General features: G+C 52.1%; 1 protein-coding gene across 1 annotated transcript; it reads left to right on the top strand.

Annotated features, from left to right (window-relative positions):
* Positions 1-2,658: 2,658 nt before the first annotated feature.
* UBL4B (ubiquitin like 4B) lies at positions 2,659-3,440 on the top strand. Its single transcript, XM_004582150.4, has one exon. The coding sequence runs from the start codon at positions 2,772-2,774 to the stop codon at positions 3,336-3,338; it is 567 nt and encodes a 188-aa protein (XP_004582207.2). The 5' UTR covers positions 2,659-2,771; the 3' UTR covers positions 3,339-3,440.
* Positions 3,441-16,612: the final 13,172 nt, after the last annotated feature.

The raw sequence follows: 16,612 nt of genomic DNA on the forward strand, positions 1-16,612 counted from the left end.
GAGTGGGCATGGATGTCTGTGAATGACCCAGCATGACCTGGAGGGGAAGTCTGCGGGAAGGGAGGGCTCACCTTTGGGCAGGAGCAGGGAGTTCCATCCTGGGTCCAGTCTTGTGAGTACAGAGCCCAGGCCCTCTTGGTGGGCTAGAGAGATCACCAGTGACATCTAGTGGTCACTGCAGGCTGCAGCCTCCCCAAATTTTCCAGACGGTGTGCATCCTTTTTTTGGCTCTGGCTTCTAAGTGGCTTCCAGGCAGGGTGAGACTTTACTAGGGCTCCGGAATGGCAACATAGGGCAGAAGTAGGGATGTGTGGTTAATGGTCACGGCCTGGCAGGGACTGGCCTGCAACTGGCATCCTCTGGGCTCTGGTGAATCCCTGTGATCAGCTGCCTTCCTCAGGGCTCCAGATCACCTCTCCAACTTTCCACCTCAGCCTCGGTCCCTGAGACCTATGGAGGGAGCAGTGGCTGAGCCAACCAGTGCCAGCCAGTAGATGAGGGGCAGGGAATGGGCCCATCCAGATTGTGAGCAGGCATGGTGGAGGACATCCTGACCTCTTACCCATTGCCTTGTGGAGTACAGGCACTTTGGGGTGCTCCATGAGCTGTGGAAGGAGGCATGCAGGGACAGAGCTATGGCTCTTCGGTGCTTCTGGAAGCCCAGGCTCAAAATGTCTTCTCTGGTGACTCAGTGAGTCCCATCTAGGCTGTGGAGGTAAAATGGGGGGGAGAGGAAGGCATCTGATTTGCATCTGATTTGCATCTTCTTGCAAGCTGAGAACTCTGGCTCCTGTGTTCCTCAGAAGGCCCCATAGCTTGGGAGAGATTCCGGGGCACTCTGGTTCCCATCTCCTCTTCCTTCTGCTGCCTGCTCTCCAAGCAGCCTTTCTAGAATAGCTCTGCTCTGGGCACTTGCCACAAGGTGGCCTAGTCCTGCTCCACCTGATGATTTGGCCACCCCAGGGTCCTGTCCTGTAGAGGTGGAGAGTTCCCAGGCAGTGGAGTGAGAAATTTCATCTACTGCCCAGCTTGCTCTGCCTGGATGCCCTGCTGTCAACATCATCATCTTGGTCGACTTCTGTGGATCAGCCCATGTGTGTGTATTTGCAAATTCTTATTTTGAATGCACCAGGGGAGCTAGCTGTTGAAAGAATTACTTAGAGAAGATCCGTTGGTAAAGACTGGAATCAAGATATGATGTACTTTTTTTTTTACATAATTTCCGCTTTTCCTGTCTCTAGGGGAGAAGGTGGAGATGAGGAGCAGCTACAGGCTGGTGTCTATCCATGGCTGCTGCACTGGGCCCTGCATGCCAGGCATTATCTGTCTGCATATTGTTTTCTTCATTTCTCAAGACTTTCTATGTACCGGGTTTGGTGTGTTGGAGGCAGGGGATGGTAAAATGCAAAGTGGGCAAGGGAGATGCAGAACTGTTCTAGGTGCATCAGCTCAGGAATGTTCCAGAGGAGGGAAGATTACATATAGAAGGCTGGGATCACCTCTGCCCAGACCTGGGCAAAGTGGAGAAACTTGCTGGAGGCTGTGATTAGAGATCAGAGCTTTGAAGGATGGGTTGGAAGGGGACAAGGAGTGGGCAGGTGGCTGCGGGTGGGGAATGCAGGCTGTAAGTGGGGAGTGCTGAGGCTGGGGTGGTAGGCAGGATCAGGCCACAAGTGTGATTGTATCGGCCCTAGAGAGCAGCCTGGACACTGTGGCTCAGAGCAGTGACAGGACCTTATTTTAGGAGGAGTCCTCAACTGTGGCATGGGTGGATACAAGGTGGAGGATATGAGCCGAGTTCACCATTGTGGACCTGCCCTATCCCTCCTGCAAACTCATGTGCCTGAAGACCTGACAATTTTCTGTTGTTGGCCCCTGCACATTGCTGCCATCCACCAGCCCAGGTCTTCTTGGGCCACAGCAACACACTTGGCATAGCTGTGGCCCAGACAGTGGGGAGATTGCTCTTGGAGAACAAGAGACAGAGCATCACGAACCAGCTTCTGTACTGTCCAGTGACCCAGCCAGGGGTCTCCTATGTGGTCTCTGGGCTCCTGGCAAGATGACGCCCCAGCTGTGTGGGAGGGCAGCCACCATCCTTCCCTTCCCTCCTTCCTCCCTCTCTCCTTCTCTCCCTCGCTCATTTCCTTCCTTCCTTCCTTCCTTCCTTCCTTCCTTCCTTCCTGTCCCCTACAGGTGTCTCTTCTCACCTTGTGAGCGTGCAAGGATTTCACAATTGCTTTACAGTGAAACAAACTTATCCTTTAACTTCTCCTTTTTTGAGTTCTCACTCCTATCCCTGTCTCGGGGAGTTACCTTGTCAGGGCCTGCCTGCTGCAAGTATCCTGGAGGCCCAAGGTGTTCATTCCAATGCAGACCCATGCCCTGGCAGAGAAGACATCATTCAACACTCAGGTGTCGCTGAGCACCCGGGTTGATCTGTCCAGTCCTTGTGGTTCTAGTCATCACCTGCTTTTCTCCCAGTGCTACAGATTCCTTCCCGCCCCCACTCACTTTCTCCTTGTTTCCTCTTCTCAGATGAATCATGCTCTCTGTCCCCATCAGCCATGCCCCCCTCCCCACCGCATAAACCATCCCTACAGTGTCTTTCTGCAAATGAGCCCTCCCATGGCATTGTGACATCACTGTCCAGTGGCCAATGGCTTTGCACCTGGGTTGGCCCTTGGCCTCCTAGGATCACGGCCACCCCTTGTGATCCCCAGGGAGCGTCCAGAGCATGGATCCCTCCTGACTGTGCCACCCTTGGTTCAATGTTACTCACAGTGAAGCTTCTCCTGGGTCGGCGATGCAGTGTGAAGGTGTCGGGGCAAGAGAGTGTGGCCGCACTGAAGAAGCTGGTGTCACAGCAGCTACAGGTGCCTGAGGAGCAGCAGCACCTGCTGTTTCGTGGCCAGCTCCTGGCAGATGACAAGTGCCTCTCGGATTACTGCATTGGGCCCAATGCCTCCATCAACGTCATTGTGCGGCCCCTGGAGAAGATAGAGCTGGAGAACGCTCACCTGCCCCAGCCCCAGCCCCTGTGGCAGCAGCTGGACCGGGTCCTGGCCAGACACTTTGGGCTGCAGGATGCCAAGGCTGTGCTGCAGCTGCTGAGACAAGAGCATGAGGGGCGCCTGCAGAGGGTAAGCCTACAGGACCTGGAGCAGCTGGCACAGTCCCTCTTGGCAGAGCAATGGTGTGCAGAGATGGCCAGAGAGCAGAGCCTGAGGTCATGGCCCCAGGGCTCATGCGATACCCAGGAGCAGAAGGAGAAAGAGAAAGAAGAGAAGCAGGTGGAGACAGCTGAGAAGGCAGAGGAGGAGTCTGCCAACCTGTAAACTGGACCATCCTACTCACTAGCTAAAATTCTCCCAGCTTCTACTTTACAAGTTCCCTGATGACTTTACACACTACTGCCTCCTAATGTAGATGCATCCACACTTCTCTTTTTTCCTTCTTCTTTTAAAAATTTATGAGCCAGAGAATGAATGAGAGAGTGTGAGTGAGTGAAAGAGGAGAGAATGTATTCATCCATGCGTTCTCTAACTCCTCAAATAGCTGGGGTTAGACCAGACAGAATCTAGGAGCCAGGAACTCAATTCAGGTCTTTCAGGAAAGTGTCAGAGACCCAAATACTTAAGCCATCAGCTGCGGCTGCATCCCAGGGTCTTCATTAGCAGGAAGTTGGAATTGGGAGTAGAGCTGGAACTCAAACCCTCAATTGCTAATCTGTTTCCACATTGCTTTCTTTGAAAGTTCAAAGCAGGTGGAGGATTTTTGGACCCTTTCCCCTCTAGGACCTAAGGACCCTCCCCACTGTGAAATGCATCCAACCCCATCTCATCACCCAAGGGTGCCCCTAAAGGGACAGTCAAAGTCTGCACTTACTCCCTGGCATGGGCAGCTCTGCTTGAGCATGCCTAGCACCTTCCTAGGGTGTCAGCAACCCCATGGGCCCAGAGTGGCCAGGGCTCCAAGCAGACACACTTCCTCCTTTGTAAGAAAAGGCGACGTGGATATATTTTCCTCCACACTCAGACTTTAGTGCCTATCCATAAGCCCTGTCAACCAAGAGGATGGTCAGGTGGCTGCCCCTGCTGTCTGCATGGAGGTGTCCTTGCCATTTGCCTGTGTGTGCTTCCATGCTTCAGGGGCAGGAACCTCAAAGGGGGTTGAGTAGGAGGACAGGGAGATAGGCTGGCCTGAATGGCAAGACCCCCAGCCTCACACAGAAGTGCTCACACAGAGTAAGGATCACTAACTCTGGTTTCATCCATAGGCAAGTACCCCTGGGCTTCAATTGCCTGCCCCAAAGTGCCCAAAACTCCCCCCAGGAGTCTCCTGGTGCCAGTCAGAACCAGCACAGAGCCCAGAGCCTGGAGAGAGTGAGGAGGGTGCAACTGTGAAAAGCAAGCAGCAGCATGGAGCTGGGGCGCAACTGGCCCGACTAAGCAGACAGGTACCTTCAAGGACTCTGGGTTTAGCATGGGAGGGCCAGATCCCTGCAGGCTACAGAGAAAGCTGGACCTCCTCTGTGTTGTTGGTGTGATAAAGTGGTCCTTCCTGAGGGCTGAGGTACCTTCGCACTCTGTGTGTATATGTGAGGGGCAGGAGATCCCTGAGGGAGCCCGGGTTGCCCTGCTGCATGGATGTCCCTGAAGTACTAGGGCTGCAAAAGTTTTCATCCTGGGCTGGAGATGGAGGGCAGGGGCTGAAGGAGTGGAGCAAGCCAGGCCCACATCCCTGGAGATGGCCCTCACCCTCTGTCCTAGTCCCCTTACCCTTGTCTGGCTGTGAGAACAAGGCTGATGCACCTTGCCTGGCTGAAGTTCAGGCTTTCTTCCTGTTAGACAGGGATTTGGTCATGGTGCCTCCTCAGCCACAGGAGTTAGGGAGGGTCAGAGGTAAGGACTGCATGACTGGTGTTGGAAACGGGTTTATGTCTCCCAGAGTGGAGTCTGTGGCAGTGGCAGGCATAAGCTGGTAAGTCATTTCTCTGTGTGGACCGTTTCCAAATTCTGCCCCTCATTTAGCTGCTGCCTGTCTTATTTTGAAGATTTATTTGAAAGCCAGAGTTACAGAGGGTGGGGGTACACACACACACACACACACACACACACTCTTTCATCCATTGGTTTATTTCCCAAATGGTGGCAATGACCAGTGCTGGGTGGCCAGTTGAAGTAAGGAACTTTATCCAGATTGCTAACATGGATTCAAGATCCCAAACACTTGAGTCATCTTCCACTGCTTTCCCAAGTGCATTAGCATAGAGCTGGATCTGAAGTGAAGCAGCCAGGACATGAACTGACACCTGTATGAAGTGCCAGCATTGCGGATCGTGGATTTTTTTTTTTACCTACTATACCATAATGCCAGTCCTATACAATAGGGTTTAAATGACAGCAGGAGTCTGTGGAGTCCGTTCAATCTGTAGCAAAAAGGAAACTCAATTAAGGAAAGGTACACTAGGGTTGCAATGGCACAATCAAGTTTATCGTACCAAGGAATGAACACCTGGTATCTGTTCTATGTTGCTGTCCAACTGCTGTAAACAGCAGCTGGGACACAGCACCCATTGTGCTGCAGTCTGTGGCATGACTTACCCATGTCCCCTCTGGAGTACCAAAGAGCTGCAATGAAGATGTTGGCTGGGCTAGACAGGGGGAAGAATCTACATCCAAACTCACTCCATCGGGGGTCTTTTTGGCAGTATCCATACAGTTGCAGGATCGAAGGCTGCCACCTCTTGGACAGTGTTGGTTGGAAGCTGCCCACAGTTGCCTCCCACATTTACTTTTCCAACACAGCCTCCTGTTTTATCAAGGAGATTGTCCAGCACGAGTTAGTCAACACAACCAAGTCTTACACAGTGCAAGGTAACCACGCCAGTGACATCCTATCACCTTTGCCAGGTTCTTTCAGCAGCAGGTCATTCACATGCCCCATACACATCTGGAAGGAGAGCATTATGCAAAAGCATGGGTACCAGCAGAGCAGATCATGGAGGGCCTTCTGGTAGCCTGCCCACCATAGCAGGTATTGGTTTTATCACATCATTGGCATGTATGAGTTAGCTGACAGCAGACCAGTTAAAGTGCTCTGTTCAATCAGGGGGGCATGGGAGGTACAGATGAGGTTGAGTCCTGGGGAACTGTCCAGCATTTTGGCTGGTGAAAGACAGGAATAGGGCAAAATCACAGACAGCCAGGGAACTTTTCTTGTCACATGTCACACCTGGGGAATTGTCACTTGGCTTGGCCTGCCTAACATTTGATGTTGATGGATGCTTTGTGACACTCAGGGCTGTGTGGATACACAGGGGCACCCAAGGTGCACATCCACAAACACAGAGACCCACCAGGTGGGGTTTGCAGTGGCAGAGCCATGTTTACAGAAGGGAGTTTCAGGCCCTGTGCCACCTACAGTGTCAGAGGTCTGCACCTTGCATTTCTGGATTCATGCTGCTAGAGCCCAGCTAGAAAACCTGGCAAATTCAAGGACTCAAAGCAAAGAGTTGGCAGAGTCAAAGAACCACTGGGACTATAGGAAGAGGTAGCCTGGACCAAATTTGCTATCTTCAAGGGATGAATCACATGGTACCTAGAGAAGCATTCCTAAGAATGTGGAGGGCCATCCCCAGACAGGGGGAGACATGGCTCTGCATGGATTCCTTGTGCATTGGACACCTGGTAGGCTTTGCAGGTGAACTATGCATGCATATCAGCCCACCTGTATCTGAGGGCAGAGACCTCCTGCCCTGGGTGAAATCCCCAAAGTGGCAAGGTTTGCTATCCTCTTTGCAGCTGGTCTTTATTCTCCCTGTGCTCTGGGCTAGGGTTGGGTGGCTACCAGCACGTGGCAGGGGAGTGGCCAGAGGGCAGGTTGCCCTGGGTCCTGCTGCTGAGCCAACTGTCACTCATGGCCTAGGCCAGGCCCCTGTTCTCTGGAGAGCAGATGGTACTCCTGGCTGCTGCTTCACCTGATTCCTCTCCTCTTGGGTCACCTTTTCCATTTCCCTTTCCTTTCCACTTTTCTCTGTGTGCCTCCTCTCTTCTCTCCCCCCGTTCTCTCTTACCTCACTGGGACACATTTGGCTGCACTGTTTGGACATCTGGGTCCTTCCTTTTAGTTCTTTCTGTCTCCCTTAGGTCTGCCTCCACCCGCCCCTGCTCACATTTTAAGCCCTCTCATTCTTTTCAGCCATCAGACGTTGTCTTCCTATTAAACAAAAGCAACTGTTGCAGCAGCTCCTCCAGGTCTTTCCCACCCTCAACCTCACCTGTCCTGTCTCACTAAGCAGGTTCAGAGAGGGGGAACCCATTCCCCTGTGTTCCTAACTTCTTACATGTGCAATATCCATTCCCAGCACGGTGCTCAAGTGTGATGAGAAATGGTGGTGTTACACCAGGTACCTATTTGTCCATGGATCTCCTAAACAGACATGGAACGCATCCAGAGAAGGAGCATCATGGACTCATGTATACCCAGAGTCGCTACACATGGCCTGGTTGGCCGGGAGGTGGTACTGCCCAGTATCTGCTGTACCCATATGGTGGAGCCTGAGCAAGCCAGAAGATGGCCAGTAGTTGGGGTGCTGAAGCTCTGCACTTGCTCCTAGAGCCCTGCTGGCACAGGGCATCATCACTGTCTTGGCTCGGCTCCTCTCCTGCCCTCCCTCCTGGCTCCTGGCTCCGGGGTGGCTGCTCAGCTCCTGAAGGCTCCAGGGTTGTAAATCCTTCTCTGCAAAGGACTGTAACCTGAGAAGCAGCCAGGCCATAGGCTGGCTCCTATTTGCCTCTGATTCCCTCAATGGTGTTTCCCATTATGGTGATTTAAGGGTCCCCAGGGTTGCCTTGAGGGGGATAAATCTGCTGGACAGTAAACCTGTCCTGCCCTCTGCTGCTGGACCAGGTCAGCCCAGGAGGCTATCAACTGCCTCTTGACTGCCCCAGACTTGGCTGCTGTTTATGAACCCCAGTTTCAGGATCAAAGGTGCTGTCCATCACGAAGGACAACATGGAGGCCCTTGGAACCCTCCCCCAGCCCCTGCATCCAGAACACCTCCCATCCAGAACACCTCAGGCCACTGCTTTCACTTAAACTTGAACTGTCATTTGTTGAAGAAAGCCCAGTCCTTCCAGGGGTCCCCAGAGCCCTTTCCGCTTTATGTTTCTGGCCACTTGAGGGCAAGGGCTGCTGCTGGAGAGCCACCTTTCCAGACCATTGTTGTCCCTTCCATGCAACCCAGGTTGGTTGAAAAGAGAGAACCTGGGGTTTGTGTTATTCCTGAGTGGGCGCTAGTTTGGGTTCTGGCTGATGCACTTCTGATCCAACTCCCTGCTAAGGACCTGGAAAAAGTAGCAGAGCATGGCCCAAGGGTTTGGATCCTTGCTATTCACGTGGGAGATCTTGATGAAGTTCCTGGCTCCTGGCTTTGTCCTGACCCTGTGCTGGCCATTACAGCCATGCATGGGGTAAACCAGCTGAAGGAAGATCTCTGTCTCTCCTTCTCTCTTTCAAATAAATAAATCTTTTTTTTTTTTTTAAAAAAAAGGAGAGATGCTTAGGAATGCCTAGGACTCTGCATCTTGGGGCTGACTTGCTATGTCGGGAAGAGGGGAGTTCCTGGCAAGCGGGTCTCCAGACCCTGCAGCTCTGTGCTGTTGAACTCAGTCTCCCTCCCCTGGGGCTCTGCAGATGCAGCCTGCAGCCTGCTGGAAGGAAGAGCGAACAGCACTGGGCCTAGGATGATCTGAAGCCAGCTTGAGTCCTGCTTGCTCCCCAGTGGATATTGGAGATAGGTAATACTGGCCTCCTGTGGGGAAGTTAAGAGAGCCAGGGCAGTGAAGGATGTGAGAGTGCTTTGTAAGCTCTGAAAAACTGTGCAGAAGTAGGCTTAATCCTTATCCACCTCTCTCTGTGTAGATCCCTACTGCAGTCAACAAAAGTCACTGTGGCTGGTGTGTACACAGCAGACCCCATTGCAAACAGACAGGAGGGGTAGGGGAGTGCAGCATTGTCAGGACAGCCAGGACACCTCACTGTATCACCGAAGCCGAGAGGAACTCCCAGACACAGTGCTGCTACCTTGCTACTGTGTGGTCCCTGCCATTCCAAGGCTGAGAACAGAGCATCCACCATGGTGTAGGGGGGATGATGGTGGGGGGTGGGTGGGAGGGGGTGCTGTCTAAGGCTCCCAGCATGATCCTGAGGAGGCACCTCTCACCTGACTCACTTCTACCTACAAGGCTCACACAGGTACACCTGCTAGGGAGAAGCCAGGCTATGGTGAAACCTTAGCTGAGAGAGAGCGGTGGAAGCATAGATGTTTAATTTCTGGATGAGCTAGATGGAAGCAAAGTATGGGAGATTTTGTGGCACAAATGACCCTGCGTCATTCACAGATTAATTACAAGAAAGGAGGAGGAAGAGGAGAAGGGGAGAGGAAAAGAGAAGAAGAGAGAACTCTATTGATTAAAAATAAACTTGAGAGTAGTAGTTATTTGCACCATATGGAGTTATTTGCACCATGATTTAAGCAAAAAAAAAAAAAAAAGAAAGAAAAGCAAGACAATCAGAGAAGCTTGGACACCAACTCAATTTCCGATGACAGTGAGGAACTAGCATTCATTTTTTTTCAAATTTGAGACGACATTATTGTAGTTACCATTAGTTACTTTTAGGAGCCAGTTTTGTGGCACTGCAGGTTCCAAACGCCTCCGGGAACACAGCTACTCCACTTCTAATCAGGCTCCCTGCTAGTGCTGCTAGGAAAGCATTAGAAGCTGGTACTTCTTACTTACTTATTTACTTACAACTTCGTGGGTACTTGCCACCCTTGTGGGAGAAGCACATGCAGTTCCAGGCTCCTGGATTTGACCTGGCCCAGCATGAACCTTGTGACCATTTGTGGAATGAATCAGCAAGTGGAAGATAGCTCCCTCCCTCTGTTTACTTGTCTCTCACACACTCTTTCAAACAACTATATATATATATATATATATATATATATATATATATATATATATATATATATATATATATAAAATTTGGTTTTGTTTATTTGAGAAGCAGAGAAAAGGGAGATTGGACAAAGAGTGAGAGCTAGAGGTCCTGTCCATTGCTTCACACCCTGTACACCCGCAGTGGCCGGGAAACTGAAGCTTGATGTCAGGAATTCAATCCAGGTCTCCTATATCTCCCAGCTAAGTACTTGAGCCACCAGCTACTGCCTCCCAGTGTGCACACTAGCAAGAAGCTGGAACTGGGAGTAGAGTTGGAGCTCGAGCTCAGGTCCTTCAGTATGGATTGTGGGCATCCTGGCTGGTTGCTTAACCGCTGAACTAAATGGCCACTCTTGCATCAGCTTTTTGAGGTGCTCTTGCCCCTAGGGCATGCTGGAGAAGAACCCAGTGAAGACAGAGGAAGGTTCTGCTGCAATAGAAAGAAAGTGCAGTAAATTCCCAAAACCCCGCGATGAGTGCATGGTGGTTGGTCATACTCCTCTATTTCTGTGTGTGTCTGAAATGTTTTATAATAAACGTTTCTAAAAATGGCTCACTTCAGCAGCTGTTTGGCCTGCGGCAGGCTGGCCTCCAGCAGGCCCCTCCTTGCGGCATCCCCGGGCCATCCGTCACCGTTTCCTCACAGTGAGCCCCCCGCCTCGCACCCCCCCCCAATTTTTGTCCCATGCCCTGATGATAACCAGCTCTCTTTGTGGTTTCCAAATGCAACTCGTTCAGAAAACCAGTCCCATATCCTCGTTTCCTAGGGGGCTTTTGGCTTGGAATCTCCTCTGATATGAGTTATGGTTTTAAGTTGGAAACAACAGATTCCATTCTGGTTGATTTAAGCAGAAAGGAATTTATTAGAGAGTGTTAGGTAGTTTACAGAACTTTGGAGAGGGCCAAGGCAGTACAATAGCAGGGCAGGGGAAATACCGGGGCATCCCATGGGGTGGAGCTGGTGTCAGCATTGCCCCTGAAAACCCTTCCAAATGGGGTACACCCCAACCACTGCCCACAGCCGATCAAGGAGACTAAATTCCACACTGCCTCCCATTTTTTTCTACTGCTAAGGCTTTTCTCACCTTCCCCTCCCAAGGTTCATGCAGGAATTTTCTGGTTGGAACTGGGTCACACGTGGACCCTGGCTGCAAAGGGGTCTGGGAAGTGTAGTTATATGCTTTCTCAATCTTGGCACAGGAAAACAACAAATCCTCTTTGCTCTGTCTCAGGATATCTCACCTAGCTCCCGGGCTTCCAGCACAGGTCCTGGCCTTGGCACTAGACGGTCTTTTTTTTTTTAATTTCAGGGCCAGTGCTGTGGTACAGAAGGCTAGGCCTTAGCTTGCAGTGCCACACCCACGTGGGTGTCAGTTTGTGTCCCGGTTGTGACACTTCCAATCCAGCACCCTGTTTGTGGCCTGGGAAAGCAATCGAGGATGGCCCAAGGCCTTGGGTCCCTGCACCCATGTGGGAGACCTGGAATAAGTTCCTGAAGGCTCCTGGCTTTTAATGGTTCGGCTCTGCTATTGCAGCCATTTGGGGGAGTGACTCAGTAGATGGCCGATCTCATCTCTGTTTCTCTCTGTAATTTTGCCTTTCAAATAGAAATATATTTTTTTAAGAACTGTATTTCTAGTTTTGAGAAACAGGAAGAGCCAGTGAGAAAGGGCTACCATCTACTTATTCACCCTCCAAATGCCCTCTGTAGCCAGAACTGGACCAAAGATGAAGCCAGGAGCCAGAAACTCTATCGAGGTCTCCCTTGTTGGGGGGCAGGGACCCAATTCCTTGAATCATCACTGTTTTCTCCCTAGATCTGTCTTAGCAGCAAGCTGTAGTCAAGACCCAGAGCTGGGTATTGAACCCAGGTACCTGACAGGGGATATAGGTGTCTTCACAGGCAGCTCAGCCGCTGGGCTAGATAGCTAGGTGGTCATATGTGGTTGCCTGCCAAGGTGAGACTGGTAAACCCAGGCTTTGGCAATGCAGCTTTCTGTAGAGTGTGGAGTTTATCAGGAGCTGCCAGAGGCCTTCCCTTCCTGGCTGCTGCATGGTCAGGCCACAGCGTTGTAAGCCAACTCTGTACTAAGGCCTAACACACCTCCTTCTGGCTTGGCTTCTCTAGCTGAACCCTGGCTGATGCACAAGGCTTCTCCTGGGACACACACAGGGGGAGGTGTGGGTGAACAAATCAGCAGGTGTGTTCAGTGGAAGATGGACATGTAAGCAGTGCAGGGCAGGTCCCATCCATCTTGACACTGCTGTTTGCTGGCTGGGCACAAGCACAGGCTCACTATGGTGACATGGACAGGCACCCTTATCGCTTTTTCAGATAGAGTCAAAGACCCAGAGATCTGAGTGATGACCCAATACTCAGGTAGTTACATGATGGAAGTGAGGCCTGCCTGATCCCAGGAGCCCTTGCAGTCCCCAGGTACACTGCCTGACTCATTAGCTGTCTTTGTGACTCTTCAACACCAGTGTGCTATATGTCCATGCCCCTGGGCTGGGCTCCAAGCTGGGGCTGGGGAGCTAACAAGAGTGGACAGAGCCTTGCCCTGGCCTCCGGGTGCTGCTTGCCAGGGATGCCTCTGCAGTCAGGGTTAATGAGGCTGGACCTAGGGAAACCTGCGGTTTGCAGTTGGTCTTCCCAGCTAGACCTGGTTGCTCTGCAGGAAGAAAGGAGCCTCTCAGGGTGCCAACAGGAGCCTGGTGACAGTTCCCCAGGGTCCTCCAGGCCTCATTAGAGGCGCCATATAGAGGAAGCTGCTGAGGAAGGAGGAATGCAGGGTGTTAGGCAAGGGTCTACTTTTTTACATCTGCCTGCATGTTGGCTCCAGTAGCTCAGTCCTGCAGCCCTTAGAGGGCCCTCCACAAATGTGGGGAAACTGAAGCAGCCTGCCAGGATAGCAACTACTCCATGGCTGTGCTGGTACTTCCTAAGAAACACAAAGCTGACAAGAGAATATTTTCTGATCTGGGTGGTAAACTGCATAGTCGTTTGGGAGTAAATTTATACTGGTGGTCACACAAATCAAAGTGGCTCCTGGCTTCTCCCTGTATCTGATGCTGGTACAGCAAATATTGTGTGTGCCCCACGCCCTCACCCAGGCAAGGACCCATGACCATGGCCAGTGGGGAGAGGTGATTATAAACACTTGCGAAGGCCACATGGCCAGCTGTGACAGCGATGACCATAATTCCTGATGAATGTGTTCATGCATGCATTTCCACCCAGTACATGCTTCTCTGTGCCCCTCTCACCCTTTTCCCACAGCCTAGATGTCTTGACAGTGGGCACTCTGTATCTCAGCACTCAAGTCACAGGATATTAAGGGGTAGAGTGTGGATCAATCAAGAAAAGCATGAACATCAAACAGATAAAAGTTCCTATCCTCACTGAGCTTATATTCTAGTGGGGGAGAGAGAGAAAGAAATAAATGAATAGAAAATGGCTATCAGGCCCAGTGCCATGGCCTAGCGGCTAGAATCCTCATCTTGAATGTGCCGGGATCCCATATGAGCACCAGTTCTAATCCCGGCAGCCCCACTTCCTTGCTTGTGGCCTGGGAAAGCAGTCGAGGACGGCCCAAAGCCTTGGGACCCTGTACCCGTGTGGGAGACCTGGAAGAGGCTCTAGGCTCCTGGCTTCGGATTGGCTCAGCTCCAGCCATCGTGGCCGCTTGGGCATTGAACTATTGGATGGAAGATCTTCTTTTCTGTATATCTGACTTTCCAACAAAAATAAATTAGTCTTTAAAAAAAAAAAAAGGAAAATAGCTATCAGTGACGAATGGTGAGAAGGTAAAGCAAGGAAAAGGAACAGGGGGTGTGTGTGTGTATGTGTGTGTGTGTGAAGCTTCAAGTGGAATGATCAGACAAGGCCTCCCTAAAGGGACATTAGGCAATGGGGGGGAGCAGGTGTGAAGGTCCTGATGAGGTGAGCTATCAGAGGAGGCCAGCTATGGATGGAACAGGAACAAAGAGGTCAGGCACAGCATGAAGTAGGTTGAGAGACCATGGGTGTCTAGATCGCTTAGCACTTTGTGGGCCGTGCTGAGACTTTTGGGTTTTCCCCCAAGAGAGATGAGGAGCCAGGATAGGGAATTAAGGCTATCAAGTGACACGCTCTGACTTGGGCTTTCATACAGATCCAGACACTGCCATTGACCATCTACACTTAGCCAAAAGGCCAAGAACTGATGCTGTTGACCATCTAGACCACAGGACTACTTCACTGGAAATTGAACATGCCTGTGGGACTGACCGTCCTCTACTCCCCATGCAGGCCATCCCCAGAATTCAGGGTTTTGTGTCAGGTGCCAGTGAAGGGGAGGCAGGGGTGTTTGGCTGGGCTGAGCTGAACCATGTGGTTTCAGAGGCGCCCAGGGAGTGCCTGCACTTGGAGGAGGCTTGCAGGAGGAGGCTTGCAGGAGGAGGCCAACAGCTCATGGGGATGCACGAAGTTCAGAGTAAGGAGCATGTGGTGCTGAGGGTGGTCAGTGAAGTGGGGGGACAGACCTGGAGCTGAGGTGTTGAAAAGAGATTGGGAGGACAGATCCAGAGAGGAAATGGCTTATGCCAGTCAGAGTGACGTGAGTGTGTGGATGATAAGAGCTCTGATCTTGCACTCAGGGTCAGGCTAGGCACGTTCTCACCGTCTAAAACAGCTGAAATTGATTGTTGCTGCCCATTGGGGAAAACGCAGCTTTGGTCACCTGAGGAGCTCTCCCTTCACTTTCCTGGCCTTGCTTCAATTCCTGGAGCTTGTGGAGAGCCAGGGGTCACGAAGAGGAGGTTGAGGGGACATTTGCTTCTGATGTGGTCCAGGCTGGTGGCCCCAGAAAATTGATCCCTGGGTGACCTCTCAGCTGCTACCTTCACAGGCAGGTCTAGTTGGATTCTCTCTCTCTCTCTCTCTCTCTCTCTCTCTCTCTCACACACACACACACACACACACACACACACACACACACACCCTGGGACTCTGGGGCCTGTGGGGGCAGGTGCAGTGTCTCCTCCAGCTCTGGGCCTCAGCTTCCCTGGCTTAAAGGGAGGCCCAACAATTGTGAGAGGGTACAATAAAACAGCCATGGGTACCTGAGCCACAACTTCAAGGGTCCCCTCCCCCTGGTACTCAGGTACAACTACTCCTGGGCTTCCTGGACCTTGTCCAGATGGCTTGGAAATGGTGCCACCATCTTAGCCAGAGACACCTGAGGCAAGGGTTGCGGAGGGGAAGGTATGGCTGTAACAGCCGCAACGCTGCCCCGCCCCACCTTGGTGCATCTGCAGTTCTCAGGAGCCAGAGGGGCTTCGGAACTCCCAGCCCAGGCATTCTGGAGTCTCTGGCCCTAGAGCTCACCAAGAGTTAGGATCTACATTCCTTCCTCTGTGCTCCCACGTCTCTGGCTGGCAAGAGCAGCGGTTTTTTTTTTCACAGGTGCCGCGTGACCTTCCCGACTGTATTTTCAGCCTTGGTTTGACGTCACGCTCTTGCCTGGCCCCGGGGAGGAGGGAGGAGCGGGGATGGGCTTTGTACATTTCCAGGCAGCGGGGCTTCTCAGGCTGAGCCTATTGCCAGCCCCCGTGGCGACGGCAGCCCACCTTGTTCGTCTCCCACCGGCCGCCCCGGCCCCCTCCCGGGCAGCAGTGAGGTGGAGGCAGGGGGAGGAGGGGAGGGACTGGCCAGCAGGAGCCAAGTCCAGACAAGCTGTCACACGTGCCTGCTTGTGTGCTGCGGTAACCCGTGCGGGGCTGGTGCTGGTGGAGAGCGGGAGCCAGATTGGGTTGGCTGAGCTGCGGCGATGCAAAGGGCTGGCACTGCTCCCCAGACTGCTGCGGGTAGTGCTCCCCGAGGCATGGGTGAAGGAGGTCGCTGGGAAGGGTCAGGGACTCTGATACATGGTGCCTCAGCCTCCCAGCTTGGCTCCCTCCTTTGGACCTTGTTCTTGTCTTACAGGTGGAGAGAAACTGTCCTTGGCTCACCGCACCTGGCCGTCAGCCTGGCTCTTCAGAGCTCAGGGATTGCCAGGGCAGAATCTGCCTTCTGAGCTTAGCCTGCCGCTTGTCTACCTTTGTACCAGGCATGGCTCCCATGTACTGTCGTTGCCTTGCGCCTTGGAGTATCCCCATTCTCATCTTCCTCTCTGAACCTAGACTAGGCACCTTGGACTCAGTCACGAGACCTCAGTTCTGGTTTCTGCTCTCAGGCCCACTTCCTGTGTGAAATCAGGAGAGCCGCTGACCTCTCTGGATCTCTCTTGCCTCATTGTATTTTTGCTTCTGGATAGCTGAATGTGGACTGAGCACATCTTCTGCGACTTTCCCAGGCACTTTAGCAGAGAGTTGGATCTGAGGCAGAGCAGCTGGAACCTGGACCAGTGCTCTTACATCGGATGCTGGCTTTGCAAGTGGTGGCTTAACCAATTTCACCCTGACTCTGGCTGCTGGTATTCTTATTTGGTAAATCTGGCCTTTGTATTCCTATGCTTAACAATTTCCTCTGGTTCTTCATTACTTTTAAAATCAAATCTCAGCTTTTGAGCCTGGCATTCAAGCCCTAAGTGGCTGAAACCCCTGCTCTTTCTTCTTAGGTTCAG

The sequence above is a fragment of the Ochotona princeps genome, chromosome 2 (genome assembly GCF_030435755.1).
Source record: "Ochotona princeps isolate mOchPri1 chromosome 2, mOchPri1.hap1, whole genome shotgun sequence".
Classification (NCBI taxonomy): Eukaryota; Metazoa; Chordata; class Mammalia; order Lagomorpha; family Ochotonidae; genus Ochotona; species Ochotona princeps.

What these genes read in the sequence shown, in the direction of transcription:
- UBL4B (XM_004582150.4), top strand. Translation starts at nt 2,772, where the DNA reads ATGTTACTCACAGTGAAGCTTCTCCTGGGTCGGCGATGCAGTGTGAAG.